Raw genomic sequence first — 21,164 nt, forward strand, 5'->3', positions numbered from 1 at the left:
ATGAAGACATTTTTATATTTTAGTGTTTAATAAGTAATTATGAAAATTCTTTTTCAAAAAAACTGTTTTTTTAATGTAGAGTGATTGTTATTTTAAATAACTGATATCCTTTTTTAGGACGGTAATTGATCATGTTGTTCGTTAGGGCTTTAGTGAGTAAAACCTAATGGTCATTAATGTCTGTGTTTCATATTTTATTTAGATATTTTATTTTTTTTAATTATTATTATTATTATTATTTTATTTATTTCTATTCCAAGTTTCTGAGCTCTTTAAATTTGAAATAGTTTATTATTTTAATTTGATACTTCAATGTGTTTAGATTTGGGTTTGAATCTTGATTATTTTTCTTTGAAAAGTCAATTCCAATTTTATGTTTTTTTGTCAATATTTAGGGAGACTGATATACATGGTAAGACTCCTAATATTATATCCTTTATATAGAAAAGCCATTCCTGAAATATGTTTTTTTTTCTCTACAGACGCTAAAAGGATTCCCCACGCCTGCCTATCTTGGGCTACTGCTCCCCAGTTTTCTGTATGCAGCTCATTTGCATTTTTGTTGATTCTGACATGGATAGAAACATCTCGTTTTTGGCCTCCCACGTGGGCTATTGCCTACTGTACCGGCATTCATTGTTGTGTAGATATATGAATGAGTTATATTTGCATGAATTATTCTGAATCTAGCTATTGCGACCTCCTCCCTGCGATTGGAACGATTTGACGTGGTTTAAGTTTTCCGTTGTTTTTTAATAGTTTTTCATTTGCTAGGCGGACTTGCATTCCACATGGATTGCGATCTACATGATATTTCATTTTTCAGTGGGAGACTTACTTCTCGGGGTTTCAGAATGGCCATGCTCGATCAGGACAGTTGGCTGTGAAGGCTGCTAACTCGTTTTGATTACTTTAGAATACACCAATTACAAAACAAGTACATTATATTATTTTTTTCACTTAGGGCATGAATATGAAAACAATATACCCTCTCTATATATAAATATACTGGGTTCAAGATCTAACTTTAACTTAAACCAAGAGAAATGTATTGTTTATTTTTTCTTTTTCCATGGCTGGTATTGAAATCCTTTTGTAGGGAAATAGATCTAAAAATTACGTCGATAAAAAGTAAGAATAAATGGAGCTATATAGTTGTAGTTAGATTATACTGTGGCCACTGACCATTAAGACTGCCAAGTAATCGTGGCATAACGAGGAGCTACTATTACAACAGGGGCGCTTAATGCACGTCATAATGTCTGCGCCATTCGGGTAATATAGAACCGGTGAGAATATGGACAGTAAAATACAAGATCAAGGCTCCATTTTCACATTTTATGGGAACATTACAAAATTTAATTATTTTTAATTGCTGATTGCTTTCTTTTGTTTTATTTATATCATACATATCATCATGTTCCAAATATGTTATCTGTATAACATAAAAGAATAAAATATTTTTTGATGTTTATGTTTCTAGAAAAATAGTACCTACAAGTAGCGTTCGCTACTTAAATTAGGAAGCCAAGGAGGATAAATTAATTTTAGTCTATTAATAAAGCAGCTGAATTAGAGACTTGCTAAATAAAATGTAATTAAAACCTAAGTAATATACAGTCGTTTAAGAAATTAATTTTAACTCTCAGACGGCAAAGCTCGGGGAAGAAAGAAGACGCCCATGACGCTATTGCTCGGGGCCACCAATTCCCTAAGGGTTGATTGTCTTCTGCTAGTGCAGTAACCCCTCCTCTTGGAAGCTTCACCGTCTAAGATTTTTGAACGCCAGACAGTTGTAATGCTGCGTTAGGCTGTATGTGGTTCAAGAAGTTAAGATGTAGGTCTTGGCAACCAGGAAACTGTAGTGACGTAGGTTCGAATCCGGTCAGGGGGGTCGACTTTTATTTCTGTGCCGATCCCACGAAATGAAAATTTGACACCCCACCGTGGTGTTAGAATAGGATGCTACCCTGTAGATAACCCCCTCGTTTGCCAAAAATGACAAGGAAGGAGGCTAAAATAAAAAAATGATCCAATGTTTCATCAACAAGTCTAAGCAATCTAAATGACATGGAAATTAATAATTTTTCAATTTTTAAGTACATACTATTACAAAAAATGGAATCAAGCTCAATATTTTGGGAATGTATATGTATGTACAGATATTTTATTGAAATAATATCCCCAGAGTTCAGCTTCTTTTCTAAGCAAAGATTTTTAAAAAACTGAAAATTTTATTATATCCAAATTTGAAGCTATATAGTATTTTTTTTGCCCAAAAAATTAATATTTTACATATTTGCCTTGTGTTATATCTTTGTACGAATTTCAATTTTGATATTCACATTTCTTTTTTATTTTTATGACATATAACCCCAAGAATGAATCTCATTTCAGACATAATATTGAAGTTACGTAACCTTTGTTATTATTGGTTTCATATTCATCCCCTTCAGAAAAAAAACACTATAATGTGCATAATAGATTTTAACTAATGTATTTTACATGACTTTCCCCTATTACATTTAGAATAATGCTGAGAAAGAGTGAAAAGAAAAAAAAATAAGTGTGTGCTTTTTTTGTAGGTTAGTTTATTTATTCTGCTTTGCATTTTATGTAATATTTTAGTGTTGAATAAGTAATTATAAAAATTCTTTTTACAAAAAAACTGTGTTTTTTTTTACTGTAGAGTGTGTTTTACTGTAGACATCTCAAAAGGTCGCCTGAATATAGTTGTTTTATTATTGACTGAGCTTCGATTTTCAAATTAAAGATTTTCATGCATCAATAAAAGTCTAGAAAATAAATTATCAATATATACAAAATTGTTATTATTAAAATGATGTAGCCATCAGTATCTTTATCTGCATTTTAATTATTCATGTTTAAGTTTATTGAAAAGTATTTTGTCTATTATTCTTTAACTTTTTGTTTAACATTATTTTAGAGAAAAACAAGTAAAAAATGAAGTTGTATAGTAAATAGAAAAATGTATTTATTACCACTTGAAAAGAAATACAGTTATAGAGTGGCAGTATCTGATGGATGAGCCGAGAGTAATCAAACCCCAGGATTCTTTATTGGAGGATTTTGGATTGTAAGGATTGGATACGAGAGGAATTCGAAGGTTTAGTGGAGCCCCAAAGTCCAGATAGGCCTTATAATTGTCATGTAAATCAGTCTTTTATAATGAATTGGAAGTTTGGACCGTTTGTCTAGTAAGTTTAGTATGTATAAAGAAACATGAATATAATAAGCCAAGGGCCATTTGTAAGTATTTACATTAAATGTTTCCCGCTCCCCACTTTGTCACAAATAAAATCATCCACAAAGAACTTATGTTCCATTTGTAACCGATCTAGCCCGAACCAGATATCAATCCTTCCATTACAAACTCCCTAACCACTCAAACCCATTAGTTTTTAATATTGCTTCCTCTTTTTTTCCGGACAAAAAAGAAGATGGCCTCGAGACCTTATATTGTAAAAATGTTTTTAGAGTGCTACCAATGGGTAGTTTCTCTACATGATTGTACCATACCATTATGATTTATTCAAATTTACTTGATGTATTTTATGTACAGTAGCAAATATCAATAAATAAATTTAAATAAAAAAATGATTCCTGTTTATTTTATACATCTCTTTAACAAAAAAATCAAATACCTGAGAAATATTTGGCGGTGTATACGCTATAAAGGGAACATCCGCTTAAACAACAGTTTGTGTAAATCAATATCAATTAAAAGCGGTTCTGTTCGTTGTGGTATTAGATTTACAGGTAAAGCATTTTTTTCTCTCTCTCCGTTGAAACAAAAAAAAAAAGAAGCAATTTTTCCATTTATTTTGTTAGTGAATCGATTTCCCGAGCTTTCACATCAAAGCCGTTTTATGGTTTTGAAGCAATTTCGTTGTATTCCAGTGTTTTATGATAGTGAAATGAATATTTATTTTATTTTGTATATTTTTTTATTCCAAATATTTATTTCCCTCACTAGTTTTTATTATGAAATGTTTTTATTCTATATATTCTACATAGACAGTACCTACTGAGCGATTTTCAATTAATATAAAAATTATATACATCTATGATTATATGTATAACTATCGAATTAGCAGGAAATGTGAAAAAAAACTACCAAGTTAAAATCTGTACACTTTTTTTTTTGTATTTTTATTCATCCTCATTCCCCACAACAATAGAAAGTTGTCAATTAATTAATACTAGTGCATTTGCGCATGATCTAATACCATCCCATTTTCTATTTTCTAAGATATTATCAACTATCTACAGGAAAAGTAATAATATCAGAATCATCTCTCCCCACGTCCAACTTTCAATGAAATAAAAAAAATAACTTTTTTAAAAAAATAACACATATTCTGAAGATTGGCCACCAAAACCAGATATTAGTCCAGAGTTATTCTTGAAACTAAATTTAAAGCTCATTTCTATTTCACAGATTTAGATTTTTTTTTTAATTTAACACAGTATGAAAGTAGACTGCATACTCTATTATTTCTTTCAGCATGTAAATCAACAACAGGTCCATGGATAGTGGGAGATTTAAAACTATAGAAAGTGGGGGATTACCGATTTCAAATTACAGTGTTGATAAGCCAGATATCCTTTTATATTTTTTATAGATATATTTTGTTCTTCAATTTATATATTTTTCCAGGGACCGACAAAATATTCAGATTATTGCTTGTCAAATTATCAAGACTCTGAAACTGAATGATCTGTTATTTTATTTTTAATTTTTAATTTTTTTTAAATTTTTATATCCCCAAAAGACTTAATTTTCAGCAGTATTCTTCCCATCGACACACAGTGATTAACTCGTGTTTACCACAATGCAAAATTGAAATTTCTATAATGAATTAAAAATATATACAAACTTATAAGTTAGGTTTAAAGTTGCGAGCGAATCCAAATGGTTTTAATAACACTTCGATTTTTATTTAAGTTGGTTACTCTTTGATTAAACGAATCGAAATTAGATGTTCTTAAATATTATTTTACTCACCCATGATGGTGTAAATCTACTTTTGTAAAATTGAATATAATACATGACTTTTTTTTTTTTTCAGATTTTAAAGCAAAAAAATTATAATCATGAGAGATAGTTGACCGTGGATGACTTAAAGGTCAGGGGTTCAGGACTATGTAAGGGAGTACTAGTTTTTTGAATAACGGTGTTCAGGAAGAAGCTCAACCGCCACATTTTTCTTCAAATGATTAATTAACTTTATGAAGCTAAGGAGCTGTTTCGTGAGTGCAGTGCTACAGAAAATAATTACCTAAATAATAATAATAACAGAATGGAATTATTAAAATTAAAGTGATGAAAGCAGTGGAAATAAAATGTATACATAGGCAATTGAAAAAGTAGATAAAATAACATAATTAAGGAAATAAAATAAAATTGTGAAGTTATTTAATGCAGAGAAATATGAAAATTTTAGTTTATATAACTTTTATAAACCTTATAAAAAGTGTATGAATATTTCTTTGCATTAAATAGCTTTAAATTTTTATTTTATTTCCTTAATTATGTTATTTTATCTCCTTTTTCAATTACCTATTTATACATTGTATTTTCCACTTCTTTCATCACTTTAATTTTATTAATTCCATACTGTACAATTATTCACTTTATGTCATTCTATTTGTATTTTATTTTTTATTTTCTGTATTCATGGTTGTTATCTTGTCCTGTTCTTAGCCCTGATGAAGGCTAGAAATTCTGGCCGAAACGTTGGCACGATTAAATAAGTTACTTCAACTTATTTGTTTTATATTTTGACCGCAACCCCTAAACATCTTATCCTCGTACAAAAACAATTATGTTTCACAAAATTTATTGAAAGCAAAAATCTCATCCGACCACGCCTAAGTTGAAAAAATAATAATACTTGGTATATGTTAAACATTCTCGGAGCGAAATTCTCAGAGGAAGTTCAAAATGCTCCAAATCATTTTCCGGCATGTTCAAGAGTTCAGAAATAGAAAATATGAACAGGATATCTGTAAGTGAAGACATATCTTTGTCAGTTTGGTTCCGACAAGTTTAGCCTTTGTTCTTTGAATATTCTTCAATTAATCTTCTAGGATTTGTGGCTGAATTAGTTCTTGAACACTTTGTTGAGCTGTGTGATACAGAACTATTTAGGTAATTATTTTCTGATGCACGGTAGCCTCGAGTCAGCCCTGTAAGCCCAGAGACTTCCCCGGAGTCCACCCAGCTTCATAAAGTTAATTAATCATTCGGGGAAAAATGTGTTGAACTTCTTCCTGAACACCGTTATTCATGAATTAATAAAATAAAAAGTACTCCCTTACATAGTCCTGAACCTATTCATGGGTTGTAGCGGTACAAATTTGTTTTGTATTTATTGTATTTATTTATTATTATTGTGTTAATATGAAAATGATTAATTAATGTTGAAATACCTACATTAAGTATTATTTACAATGACCACTTTGCCATTAAAAGCTACTCGCTGAGGGAAATTCAAGCAACAATAAATTATAATATCCTTATATTTTAAACAATTTTTTCTACAAAACGTATAGGACTTCACTAAAGTTATATCAACCTGGGTATCTTCAGTAGTTTTTCTGAGAAATTAAACTTAGACCTATAAAAAAGTGCAGTTGTAGAAGGTTTTCAAAAAGAATATAAATGTTAGAAAAGGAATATAAAAACTAAAGAAAAAAAAGGTATGTTCTTTTGCGTTATATTTATCACTAAACGTACTTTACTATTCGATTCGGTTTGACAAAGTATAATAATATAAGTTGTTAATAATTGAAGAGAATTATTTTATTTTTATTTTCATTAGATTTAATTTGATTAAGTTAACATTTAAATTAGTTTAAGTGATAATGTAATTTAGCTATTTATTTTAATTTTCAATATAGTTTTCATATGATATTTATTAGTTATTTTTGTTAATTTCCATTTTATTTATAAATGAAAATTATACTGCATGAAGCGCTTCACGCATCCTGTATTAAAGAAATCGAAGGTAAGTTCAGCGACTCTACTTTAACAACCGGGAAGGGGCTTCGAGCAAATAGGTTTTCGCCCCTGTTCCCAACATAATTAAAATTAATATAAGGAGATATCCGAAAGAAAGCAAATACACTATGTTTCTAATTTTACTTACTTATCTATAGCATTTATAGTAAGGGATTGAGATCAAAATTGAGGCAAAATTACTAACTCAAGTTTTTAACAGAAATGCATGTAAAAGGTTCTCTTGAGTCGAAAAACATAATATCGCAAAATGGTCTGTGTGTCGGTATGTATGTAACTCCATGAACAGCCTAGCTAAAAAAAGTCGTAAAAAACTGAAATTACCAATTTACGGCGGATATATGCATTACATCCATTGGTATATGGGATGCAATAATATTGACTGACCGGGAGTGCCACTTCATAAATTCGATTTTCTCAAAAACGACTCAGGCGAATTTCATTAAACTCACCATTTCAATTTTAGGTTTAACCAACCATTCAATTTAGTAGGACTAGGTTTTATCCTCGGGACTTAAATAACGAATTTTTAATAAAGATCACTCCAAAGTAACTTACATTTTTATTATTATTGAAGTGTTAATAGCTGACTGTACATTAATATGAGGAGAAGATGGTCCGGGGGTGCTGTAAGCAAAAAAAAAACTTAATTCTTTCTACCAACTAAACAATTGTGGCACAAATAAATAAATTTTTGTTTATTTGTGATTTTTTGCCGACGCACCCCCATCCATCTTCTCTTCTCTCTTATATTTTGTTTCTTTGTAATAAATAAACACTTCCCATTGTTGGCAATAATAAAAAATATTTATTCCTTTTTTATATATCTTAAAAAAAATAGTCAAATAACTAAAAGATAAAATCGAGAAGAAACCGAGACCATTCCAACTGTCCCGATTCCAAGCGTATGTCGTAATATTTTGTTATACTGTTTTATTCATGACAGGGAAAAAGGTAATATTCATTATTTCCATCACAAGAACCCTAAATATGTAATTTTATTGCAACTGAAAGTAACAATTCCTTTTTTTTTTTTTTTTTTCTTACCTCCTGCAACAAAGAAATTAAATTAAAATTAAAAATTACTTTTATTGTCTTAGATTTTTATTCGAACATAACTAGCAATAACTAACAAGAGTTATAAAAAACTTGGGGACGTAAATAGGGTGCTAAGTGATTGTTGTGATGCGAGAACTTTACCAAATTTTTTTAAAGAACTATTTGTTATATATCTAAATGTTATCTAATTATTTTATACATTTAAAATGTAAGAGATTATAGCCATTTCGCATTTTTTTTTATTAATAATGAAATTTTTGTATTTATCTTTTGAATATTGATTTTTAAAGATTTAGTTTACAAAAATTTTACCTCTTCTGATCAAATATTAGTGATATTAAAAAAAATAATAAAACATTGAATATATTTTTGCTGTAATTTTGGTCAAAAAAGTAGCTTTACAACAAAATTATTCGCAATAGAACATGGTTTTACTGATTTGAATAAACAAATGTAGTATAATAAGAGTCTGATAATCTTTTTTTTCACAACTGATTAAAATAATTACAATTCCTGTACGCCTCGAAACTTTTATCTAAAAGTATATTTTAAATAGCCGTACAAAAATAATTTAACTAATTTTTCACCCAGATATGAAATTAAAATTTGACGACTATCTCTTTTTAAACGTTCTAAAAATGGAGCCGGATCGAGTTTCACAGACCTCCCTCGGACCTCATTAGGATTCCTCTTGATCCTTCCAAGGACTTAGGAACTTCAAAATTCCGGGAGGAAGAGAGGGAGAAGATAGAGGGGAAGAAGTAGGGGAGGCTGAGAGGAGAGGTCTGCCTTTGGGTTTAAAAGGCGAAAAGGTGTAATTTATTCAAGATGTTGTGTCTTTCGTCAGGAACAATAATCTTGTGTGTAGATATATTTTTTAAAATTATTCATCTCAGCTAGAATGAATGGGCTATTTTGGAAAAAAAAATGTCTAAGTTCAATTCGTCTACTGTAAAAATATAAATATACAAAGCTATAATTAAAAAAAAATTATAATAATATGTCTAGAAAAACAGAACTCTAACAAAAAAAGTGCTAATTTTATGGTAATATTTAAAAATAATTAATAATAGTCATATTTAATAAAAGAAGACAGGCAATAAGGAAATACATTCAAATTTTACAAAAAGTAAGAAAATATATTGACTACTATTCAAGATTTGAATATAAAAGTTTATTATTCAATTATTACAAAACATATCCACGTAGTCTCAATAATTCATATTAAATCTCCAACGTTTCGCCCAAACCGGCCATTTACAAGGACAGTCTACGTAATATTAGCTTCAATTGCAGTCATATTATAAATAATTTTAATACCATTATATATTATAATAAGCATACCCTTATTATAGAGCATAGTTTTACAGTCTTAGATATAATTACAAAGCAATAAGATAAATCATATTTATTAATTAATAAATTTGCACCATTCTATGTTTCAATTGACCTATATTCGTCAGAATTACATTAAAAAATAAATTCTATATTTACACTCTGTATTTTATAACATCTAATCTACACCATAAAATTTCGGCATTGAATGAACGCTTGATCAGTGTGGTTCGCATCCATATTTTAGTACCAATAAGAAAATGGTGGAACCCATTTTGGCAAAAGTAGGTAAATGGCGGAACCCCAACATTATCATTTGATACAAATAAAGTGTCAAATGCAGTCTTTTCAGCTACATAAGAGTACCTACTAAACCTAAGCAAAATTAAAGAAAATCAGAGATCATAAAATTCAAAACTGTGTTGAGTTGACGTGGAATATCACTTTGGAACCACTGGATTAGAAGAATAAAAACGACTTTGAAGTAAAGAAGTATAAAAATGATAAAACGATAAACAATACGTAGTTATAGCTAATTATTTTCTTAAATTTAAATTAAGTTTTTAAGTTTTCAATTTTTCTTTCTTTAAAGTTGTGTAATACATTTTTATATTAATAAATTAATAAGTAGAGTAATAAATTCGTTATATTGAACGTGTGGTTTGTTGTAAAAGTATAAAAATAATTGTAACTGGGGAGGCCTTTAAACCTTTTAACCATTTTGCGGGTTAAAGTAACATTTTTCCTCTATCAATAGAGAGTAAAAGGGTTGGACGTTACATTAAGAAAAAAATGGTCACATCTGGTAGGATGTATACTTTGAGAACATTCTTTGAGGACAAAACAATGGATTGTTGACATCGCGATAGGTTCTTAACAGCAGTTAAAATAAAAATTTCAACAGCCTTTAACACAATTTGAAAACCTTCGAAGGAGATCGCAAAGGTCTGATAATTCTGTCGTTGGTAAATGAAATCGGATTGTCAAACGAAGTTGGAGAGGTAAGCTGCGCAGACTTGAACGCTGTCAGGATATTGTGATGGTAATAGGAGTTTCTATCGGAGATTGGTGGGCCGAGAACAGCTAGTCATGATTTGATTTTCATTTCCTCAAGGTAAACTGGCAGGGTCATGGATAGACTGAAGGTAGTGTACCAGCCAATTGTGTATGTTTACTGCAATTTATTTATTTGCAAAAAGCAACTTTATAAAAGCTAATTATGCCTTAAGATCTTGATAATTAAGTAATAACACATTCTCCTCCAAAGCATCTAAAAATATTATGAAGAAGTTTATTTAAAAAAAAATTCCAAAAATCTTTAGTGTTTTTCCTAAGAAAGAAAATGATTTACGCCCATATCCTCAGCTAATAAAGTTGAAAAGATATTCAAAAGCCTGGATGAACCATTTTTTTCTCCCCTCTAAAGACCATTTCTTATAAGCGGTTTCCAGATGGCTTTCTATAAGTGGATTCCATCAGAGAAGAATAAGGCCCACATCCTTGGATTATTGCCGTTCCAGATATTGGATCGTAGGCTCCTTTGTCCACTTTTCATCCACCAGTTTTAGGTTTTCAAATCATGGTTTAAGATTTTTCCTTGGGCAACTGGCATATCAAACTGTGGCTAGACATACAATTATTGGGTCTTACTGAATAAATCAACAGACTTTCCTATATTTCATTGATATTATTTAAAAATATAAAAAATGCCACACGGAATATCATCCAGTATACCATTGCGCACCTCCTTCTCACTACGCTGAAAGGTTTTCTTGGGTCATTATCATTAAAACGGACATCGATCATACGGAGCACTTTATCGTTTGGATAAAAAAAAAAACTACATAAATATATTACAACAAATTTTTCTTCGATTGAGAAAGCCAGGAGATATAATTGTATTTCACGAAGACAAGAAAAATACGTGATAAATTTAATTTTTTTTTAAACCCTTATAATATTATAATCTCGAATCTTTAAACAATTAAAAGTTTTTAAAATCACACGCGTTTGAAATAAATGATGTCAATTCATAATAGGGATAAAAGTAAAATTCTTAGAACTGGATTACTTTAATTAAATCCAGTTTAAAAAATAAAATAGTTTTTAATGTAATAAAAATATTTAAAAAAATAATATTTCAAAAATTATTAAAACATGAACATGAACAACTAAATACAATTGACAATGAGACTGTAAGGGGCTAAGGTATACTATATTTTGCATGACGTTACTGTCTTGTAGGTAGTGTTGGTACGCAACTTCTAAAGGCGCTATGGTTCTATTGACAAAGGCAGAAATCTGTTTACGTTAGGAATCCTATTCTAATCTTGTATTACGTTTTCCTTATTATGGCATAGGGATTCTGTGATTTTAATAATAATATTTTGACAAAAAACGATTTTAATGTTGATTCGATTATTAGGTATGATAATAAAAAATAATTTCAGAAATCACGTAATGTTTCAAATCTTGGTTGATGCTAATGTGTTGAAATGTCGCCACAGTTAACTAAGTAGTTTAGTATTAAATTAATCATTATATTTCATTAAAGTTGTATAAATGTCCTCCAAAGTAATTATTCGAGCATAATTTGCTAATTGCACATTGCAAAGTGAATCACAGGTATGAACTTCATTCAATTGTACTTACGTGACAGTGTGTGTAGTGTATGTTTCAAAATTGTTTAAATAAATTACTAATTTTTTTATTTACAAGTTATTGTTTTCTACATATGTATTCTTGTTATTTTAGTTTAAAAAATAACATTAGGAAAAGTTTGAAACTGACTCTCTAAATTCAAATTTTAAGTATCTAATAAAATGTTATTGATGTTTAGATTTTTATTTCAATCATTAAATCTACTTAATTTTTTTTTAGTTGTGCTATAAAGAGTGGTATGAGTAAATTAATCAACACTATTATTTATTTTTTCTTATTTTAATATTTCGATCTTATTGATCTGAATGTTATACTGCGTATGAGTATTGAAACTAATATAATCCGTAAGGTAACTTTTGATTTTCGTTTACTCACTAATTTAATCTGGCTAGTTCTTAACCTTACTTTAAGTAAAGTTGCTAAACTATAATTTATAATTTATTCATAATTAAATGGATGCCAGAAGGAGCATAAAATAATGCCAATTAAGATGAGCTGCTGACAATATTATCACTAACTAGGAACTGCTACTGCGGATCCGAGCCCCAATTAATTAGTCATAATTGGCTTCACTACTTATTATTAACTTGGCACCCAAGAAAGACTAATTAATTAATAATGGATAAAAGTTACCCGTAACATAATATTAAATAGAATCACTTGTTTTATAAATAAGGATAATGTTGTTAATTATGTATTCACACAAGGAAAGTACCTATGTACCTGGGGCAGATTTTTGATGTGGAGGTTTCTATGAATCTGAGTTTTTCAATGCCCCTGAGATCCAAAATATTTTTTTTGGTTTGTCGCTATTTGTGTTTATCTGTCGGAAACCTTTTTTTGGTGATATAAAATATTGAGACATGTAGTACATCGACCAATACTACCTCGCTATAATTGCCGGTTATTATACAGAAACTATTTATTGTAGAGAATTTTTTTTTTATACTAAATTGAAGACACATTAAAGTATATATAATTTCATTTATTATATGTGTATGAAGTACCAATTTTATTTTAATGAATAGTACGAAGAAAAATGAATACTAAACAGTTAAACTCAGTTAGAAATAACATATTCTATTGATTTTAAGCACTATGATCTCCTATTGTTAGATTATGACATGTAGTACATCGACCAACATACTGGATGGTTACTTATAACATGAACTGTATTGACCATCCTCCTAAAAATACACGACCCTTCTATAGGGCAACTATGGAAGATAAAACAGGGAAAAAATAGAACGAATGAACAATTAAGTGAACAGTTTATACAGATAAAACATAGATATTTAGAATTTAAAATGATAAATTAATTTTAAATAACGCCCCAGTCTTTTATTAATTTAAATCTGCCCTTATGTGTGAATCTTTAAAACTATTTTTTGTTTTAAAATGTGCTTTAGGGGTTAAATTGTAAGTAGGATAGTAGATTGGGACAAGAGAAAATACGATTTCAATAAATGAACATTGTTGAAGTATATTTACAACAGAGATTATTACTCGTACATAAAATAGTACAGACCTACTTTAATTTAGTACATATTGTTAATTTACCTCCTCCTGATGTCCTTGATGTCCTCAGGTTCTTCCTGATCGGTGTTCTTGAACCTGCCCAGGATCTCTGAGTTCTCTTTGAGGATCCTCATCAGGTCGTCCCTCTTTTTGGCCGCTTCTTCGGCTTCGCTCTCCGAGGAGTCACACAGTTCTGTCGAGCTGCTACTGCTGCTGCTAGAACTGCTATCTCTCCGGGGTTTGGCCTCCGGATCTTCTTCGGTAGAGGGGGGTGTCAGGGAGGTTGCGGCCGCCAAGGGAGTCGTACTCGTAGCTGTAAAATTATTTATTGTACATTGAATCTATTGAGTTCCTTAAAGAAATTAAAAAAAAAAAAATCAGTTTGATGAAAATGGTTAAATATGGCATTACGTAATTTTCGTTCATTTTTATCGAACGAGTTTCCATGTGCGAGTTAGTACTTAGTTGGTTCCGTATAGATTTAATCATATTATCTACTAAGCTTATACCAATAAACATATTTTCTTCTGCTACTACTACCTTTTAACTACGAACTAGTTTTGCTTATCCATGCGAAAATCTCCTTTCTGAATAAATTTGCATTTCAACCCTTATATACTCGTAGAATATATTTTTAAACGATAAATAATTAATTTTGAAATATATCAATCCAATTGAATTAAAGATGCAATAGATAATTTCGAGGAAAAGTAATTAAATGGATACGTAAAAAATAAAATAAAATACTGAAGAAACTGGACTAACTTGTGTATCTGACATTTTTTTTTTCTTCGATTTTTAGCCAGTGGGCCACTGATGGGTAGTTTAAAGGAACTTCACTAGCCCAAAGCGTAAAATGTTTTATAAATAAAGAGAAAAAAAAGTTGGATTTTGTTAATAATGTAGATTGCATAATTAAAAATAATAAAATAAAAACATAACGTATAATTTTGTAATAGTTATACGTCTTATTATAACTATTACAAAATTAATAATCAGGTAAATAAAATAAAAAATAAATAAGTCTGGTTTAAATCAAAATAGAATTTATCTTAAAATTAAAAATAAATAAAAATATATGAGTAAACTGAACTCAGTATATAAGAAATATAAAAAAAAAATGACATAAAATAAGAGGTGTCTTTATATCTCCGTGGGTGACTATGAGAGTAGCGCCTCGCCGAGGGTATATGTTACTGGTTGTCTTCTTCACGGAAAGTTAAAAAAAATAGCCATTGCGAGATGTATTCTCAATAACTGAGTTGGCCAGATTGTTAGCTACTACTGCCATATAGATTTTTCAGAACCCCTATAATCCGAAATAAACAGAAAATTAATAAATATATGCATATAAGTATAAAGATCTAATATTTCTCTTTTTTTTCTTCGATTTTTAGCCAGTGGGCCACTGATGGGTAGTTTAAAGGAACTTCACTAGCCCAAAGGGTAAAATGTTTTATAAATAAAGAGAAAGAAAATAGTTGTATTTCGTTAATGACGTATATTGCATAATTAAAAATAATACAATAAAAACATTTAAAATATAATAGATATACATAAACAATAAAAACATAACATAATAAAACGTATAACTATTACAAAATTAATAATCAGGTAAATAAAATAAAAATTAACTTTAAATCAAAATATAATTTATCTTAAAATTAAAAATAAATAAAAATATATTAGTAAACTGAACTCAGTATATAAGATATGTAAATAAAATAATGACACAAAGTGCCATTTGCGCCATAAAATAAAAGGTGTCTTTATATCTCCGTGGGTGACTGTGAGAGTAGCGCCTCGCCTTGGCTAAATGTTTCTTGTTGTCTTCTTCGAGGAAAGTTAAAAAAAATCGCCATAGCGAGATGTATTCTCGATAACTGAGTTGGCCAGATTGTTAGCTACTACTGCCGTATAGATTTTTCAGAACCACTATGATCCGAAATAAACAGAAAATTAATAAATATATGCATATAAGTATAAAGATCTAATATTTCTCATCTTACTGTAGCAGGGAAAAATTTTAAGGAGACTTTGAAGTACTGAGATGGCTGAATTGGAGTTCATGGTCTTGAGTCAAAAGTGTCGGGGCAACTTGAGGGTTGTGATGGCACTAGAACTAAAACTTAAAAACTAGCGTTAAAAAAATGTGTCTGTTACACTGATTGGGATTGGTCACTGGTGGCACTGTTGCCACCTGATAGGAGCTGTAGAGGGCGTTAGGGTCTGGAACAGTGAGTTGATTCCTGCGTTGTATAAACTCAGGCACAGTCGGTAGATCGAAGATCTCGTGGAACTGTGGTGATTTAGATTTCCTCAGTGACGTAGACCTCACCATTTTCCGCAGCACAGTGTCCTGAAGCTGTTGAAGATGGTGAAGAGTGGCGCTCTGTATAGGAGAGCTGGACTTATTATGCTCTTGCTAATTTTAAGCGAAGCGAGAGAGCAGGTGATAAAAGTAGGTGACGGAGGCAGTAGGTTTTTCATTTTACCTGTCTTATTTTATTTTAGATGTGAGTAGATAGGATAAGATGGCGGTCCAGCTTGATACGTAGATAAACTAATGGGTATTAGCATTAGTTTTTCGGCTTGGCCCAGGTCTGTAGCGGCTCTGACACTGCTATTATAAATGGCGACATCGTCTGCACATGCATTCGTTTTTCTGTAGTTATGTCCTACAATGTCCACCGTGTATATGGAAAAGAGGATCGAGGATAAGACTGACCCTTGGGGGACACCGCATATGAGAGGTAAAGTTCGGGAGCATTCGTCACGAACCCCTACAGCTGCAATAAAATATCGTGAGACACGGAGTCGAATGCTTTCGTAGTCTATAAAAATCAAAGTTGTTGCTGCATTTTTGATTAGGTCTTTACACACCTCTGTTTGAAGTCTCATAAGATGATGTTCCGTATTGGAGTGTGCTTGAAATAAAATTTTTTCGTAGGGAATAACTGGGTTTTCATCACAATAGTCTCGAAGATAATTATGAATAATTTTCTCGAAAACTTTTGCGATATATAGAAGTAGGATTACATGTCCATAATGTTCTGCTTTATCTCCAGTTCTGGGTGATTTTATTAGCGGAAACAGGATGGCATGTTTCCATTTCTCGGGGAAGTATCTCAAGCGGGGGCACGAGTTGTACAGTCTTGTGAGTTGATCTATTCCTTTTCTCGGGAGCTGTTTAAGGAGGATATCTGGACCTCTTCGTGGCCAGGGGCTCGGATGCCATTTGAGCGCCTGAGGATGGTTTTGAGTAATTTGGGGGAAATGTGAAATATGAAACCTGAAATTGTCACCCTTGTCCAGAGTTGGTGTTGGTAAGTCTAGAGTCCTAGAATGAATATCTCTATCGAATTGATCTGCGAAGAGTTCGGCCTGCGGTGCTGAAGTGAAAAGCCTGTCGCCGTCGTGAAGCTTTATTATGGAAGATTTCTTCACTGCCGTATACAAAGATAAATACTAATTAATGATAAACGTTTGAAAATACAATTTAAGGGTATATGTAAGGGTAGAAAAGCAGTTGTATTCATAAAGGAGTTTTACGTATGGATATCCAAAAAAGTAGTTCGCAGTTAGAAAGTAATAGTAGCGGAAAAAAATATGGTTTTGCATGCAATAAATATATTTATACATTTCATTAAATGTGATAAAATTAAATATTAAAACTTATGTTGGCACAAACAGCCAGTTTTCGAGATTACTCAATTTCGATTACTCAATGTTCGATTAAAACTGAAACTCGTTATAGTGAGAGTAGTAGGGTTCGATATGAGTAAATGATATTTAGATTGATACAAATACTCTTTTCAAATTAAGAAAAGGAAGTCAATTCAAGGGCGCGGTTGTGACGATATAGGTGGAGTGACAATATAGAAGGTGGGAAAGAAGATATAGAGGGTGGGAAAGAAGATATAGAGGGTGGGAATGACGATATAGAAGGTGGGAATGACGATATAGAGGGTGGGAATGACGATATGGAGGGTGGGAAAGAAGATATAGAGGGTGGGACTGACTATACCTTTCGAATCTTTATTATATCAATAGTTATAAAGCAACTCAACATAAGTACATTAGCTTACACTTCTACATAATCGTTAATTTTGTAATCCTCTCTCTCATGGCATATATTGCATTCTACAAGCAAAAAGTTAAAATAAACATTTGTCACTTAAGTAATTCGGTTTGGTTGTCTTTTTTTCTACAACGGTTATTGATAGTTAATATAAACTAATATAAAAAAAAGGGTTATATAAATTTACCAGGTTTCTTGGTATCCTTCCAGTGGAGGGTCTCTCCCTCCTTTTTGGGCCGACCTTTCACGCTCTTGAGAGCACTTTTGCCCAAGAGGAGATGGTTCAGAGCTGGTGTTGCCTGGGAGTTGTAGCTCTCACTCCGGCAAGCAGCTGCGAAATGTAAATATCTTTAATTTGAGTAAATATAAAAATAAAAAATAATACAGTGTTTAGAAATAAATATTTATAGTAACAGAAATTATTTAATTTTGAATGATAACAAATATATTTAGAAAGATACATAAGCATCATTAATCATGGTTATTAAAAAAAAATTGAAGATCGTACATTTTTCTCTTGACCTATCGATGGATCGTGCACTCAGTTTTTAGAAGTGTAGGTTAGTATAACAAAATTTTCAGTCATAGCTTGTACCTGAGTTAGTACATTAAAAATCTTGGAGTTTAGCTGCTCACACTTTTTCCGCAATAACTAGCAAGAAATTCAGTTTATAACTATAGCAGCTGAAAAGAATTAAAATAAATCAACTCAACTCTCAAACCGAAAATAATTTAGTTGGTCGTGGAAGCTGAATAATTTTTTTTTTCATTTTCCAACCGATGGTGTCAGCCACTTACGTTACACAATAAAACACTTATTTAATGACTTTAGATGCATTCAGAGTGGGTTCATATATAAAAAAAACCTATTTATTTAAATAATAAGTAACTCGATAGATTGTAAGCGCGGGCTCTCCTTTGGACACAATTTGTAAAGAATATTCTGTATTTTTAAAATTGGGACTTACCCAATACTACAAATTAGATGCTGAAGAAGGAGACATTTTAAATCCGAAACTTTTTAAAAATCTAACACAATTATGCTTTAATTATGACCAGAAGGTAAAATGGAAAAAAAACAAAAAATGTTTGTTTAATTAGTCTTATTCAATTTAGTGGATTTTCATTCATTCATTTTATTATTCTAGAAGATGTTTAATAGTTACAATTGACAGCCAGGAAATGAGAGTTATGCTAAAACAAGAATTCATCAATCCTATAAATGAAAATGCAAGAAAAAAAACAAAACTGAAAGTTTCTGCACGTAAAAGTATTTGGTTTGATGACCAATAAAAACAAAAATAATCAGAAAGATCAGACTATCGTTCCAGAAGAGCAAGCGCCCTCTCTCTATAGTCTGTAGAATAAAAGAATATTGGAACAAAAGAGACAGGCAGTATACTGTGTACAATGTTACTTATGACAGACATCTGACACTAGCTCGCCACTGCCATAAGAAAATAAAGCTAGTTAAGACCCAGGCTTAATCACTTGTTAACATCTCCTAATCTTTCTCTCTGCTTCAAATTATTGATTTATGAAAGTCCTCTACAGGGCACCTATGCTGGCGAACACAGCACCAACCACAGCAAGCGTTCTTCTCTAGCGAAAACTGACTGCTTTCATAGGACACTTCGAATACCGACATTAATAGAATTCATCTCACGGAGGCATATCGAATTCTTGGACACTTGACCAACCCACTATAACATTTATGCCAACAGGATAAATCAAGGCCAAATCAAGGCACCAAAAACGTGGAAAAGCACATATTAACAGTCTCAGACACGACTAAGAACTACGCACGTCCTACCGACAAGAAAACTAGTAAAACCTGTCAACAGATAGAAGAAAAAAAGAATTTTTACAATCTATATCCATCATATTTCCTTTCCGTAGTCCCGAAGAAAGCATAATAAATAAAGTTCAGTGTTCCATCGTCACTAAGCAGCAAACTTGAAGACAAATCTAATGTGCCTAAGTCCGTTTCTTGGTTCTAGAATACTTTAATTGGGTTAAAACATCTTTGGCCTAAGTAACTTTAGGGTTACTTAAATTTTGAGACAGCAACAAAAAAAGAATAATTCATTAAAAAAAAATCATTATAAATTACATTTGATTGTTTATTTACGTAAAAAAAAATATAACAGCTTCGATGTAAAAAAAAAAAAAAAAAACACTCTGACATATTGCGAATTGATTAAAATTCTTTAAAAAGTGGGCGAAGGTACTCCGCACTCACGGTACGCATGTTTATTAATAGATTAAGTTATCAATACTCAGTAAATTAACTTAGAAGTGCTTCGGTTACTTTGATCTTCAAGTTAAGTCACTGAGCTAGAATTGCAAATATTTATACTGTAGAGCGGAGATATGTGGCAGGAAGGGAAATGAATAGAACAAATAAAGAGTACCCAGGAAACTTAATCCTACTGTATATAAATTTCTACAGGTATTATTTTTTGTATTAATATTACATGATATCTCAATGTAAATAACTGAAAGAGGGACAGTAATAAAAGGAATTCATAGAATGAAACGAAAGACGATACCCTTGAAACAATTTTTTTTTCTAAGCCCCCATAGCAAGTGGATATGATATCAGGGATAAAAGAACTGAAAGAAGAAATCCTGGTACGACGTAGAAATGTATTTTCTAAGTGAGTGGGAAATTTTGTTGAATTTTTATAGGAATTTAATATCTAAGTTTTTGATATTGGAAAAGAATTTATAAATATACTCAACAAATATATTACATGGCCAGGTGCTTACAAAGTTAACGTCAAATGTTTTAATCAAACAAGGTTATAGTGTACATAGTTTATAGATAAAAAAAGGAATTAATTAAAAGGAACTAATAATTGTGAAGTAATATAGACGATAAAACGAACATTTACAGAAACGGAAGAAATTCTGTTAGATTTAAAGTTTATTAATTAACACCAAGAAAAAATAATATGCTGAGGGGGGAGGGGCAGTATTTTTTTTTTTTACGACTTTCGTTTCATTACAATAAAACTAGGTACTTGTATTTTTATAGCTCATAAGAACAAAAAAAAACAAATTTTACCGGTTAATAGTCTGAAGGTTACCTTTATCTAAGGGTCTCTATAATATAACCTAGTTTATTAGAATTGAAAATTTTCAGGAAATCTAATTATGACAAAATGTGGCCTACTATTCTAACCATTTCCTTTGATATAGCTCTGGTTCTTAAAGGCTATTTGAATTAGAACATTCTGTCTGTTGAAGTCATCTTCGCGTGTTCGAAAAATGAAGTCTTTGTTGTGGGACACGTGTTCATTGATCGAAGCGACTAAGAAGCCTGACAAACAACTTAGCTCTCATATTTTTTTTTTTTTTATAAAAATCATAATTTATAATTATTCATTCTTCATTATTAACTTTTGGATATGGTTAATTATCTTAAATAAGGTACTTCAAAGAAAGCTATTTTGAAAATTC

General features: G+C 30.7%; 1 protein-coding gene across 2 annotated transcripts in view; it reads right to left on the reverse strand.

Annotated features, from left to right (window-relative positions):
- Positions 1 to 21,164, reverse strand: part of LOC106680719 (TBC1 domain family member 30) — a 499,453-nt gene that overhangs the window by 36,329 nt on the left and 441,960 nt on the right. For both annotated transcript variants that reach the window (XM_067050693.1, XM_067050694.1), the window contains 2 exons: positions 17,887 to 18,030; positions 13,661 to 13,931 (listed from right to left, as the gene is read on the reverse strand). In XM_067050693.1, the coding sequence (XP_066906794.1) occupies positions 13,661 to 13,931; positions 17,887 to 18,030 (415 nt within the window). The remainder of the gene's footprint in view (positions 1 to 13,660; positions 13,932 to 17,886; positions 18,031 to 21,164) is intronic.

Source organism: Halyomorpha halys, unplaced genomic scaffold (genome assembly GCF_000696795.3).
Source record: "Halyomorpha halys isolate HHAL.00 unplaced genomic scaffold, Hhal_1.1 Scaffold283.1, whole genome shotgun sequence".
Lineage (NCBI taxonomy): Eukaryota > Metazoa > Arthropoda > Insecta > Hemiptera > Pentatomidae > Halyomorpha > Halyomorpha halys.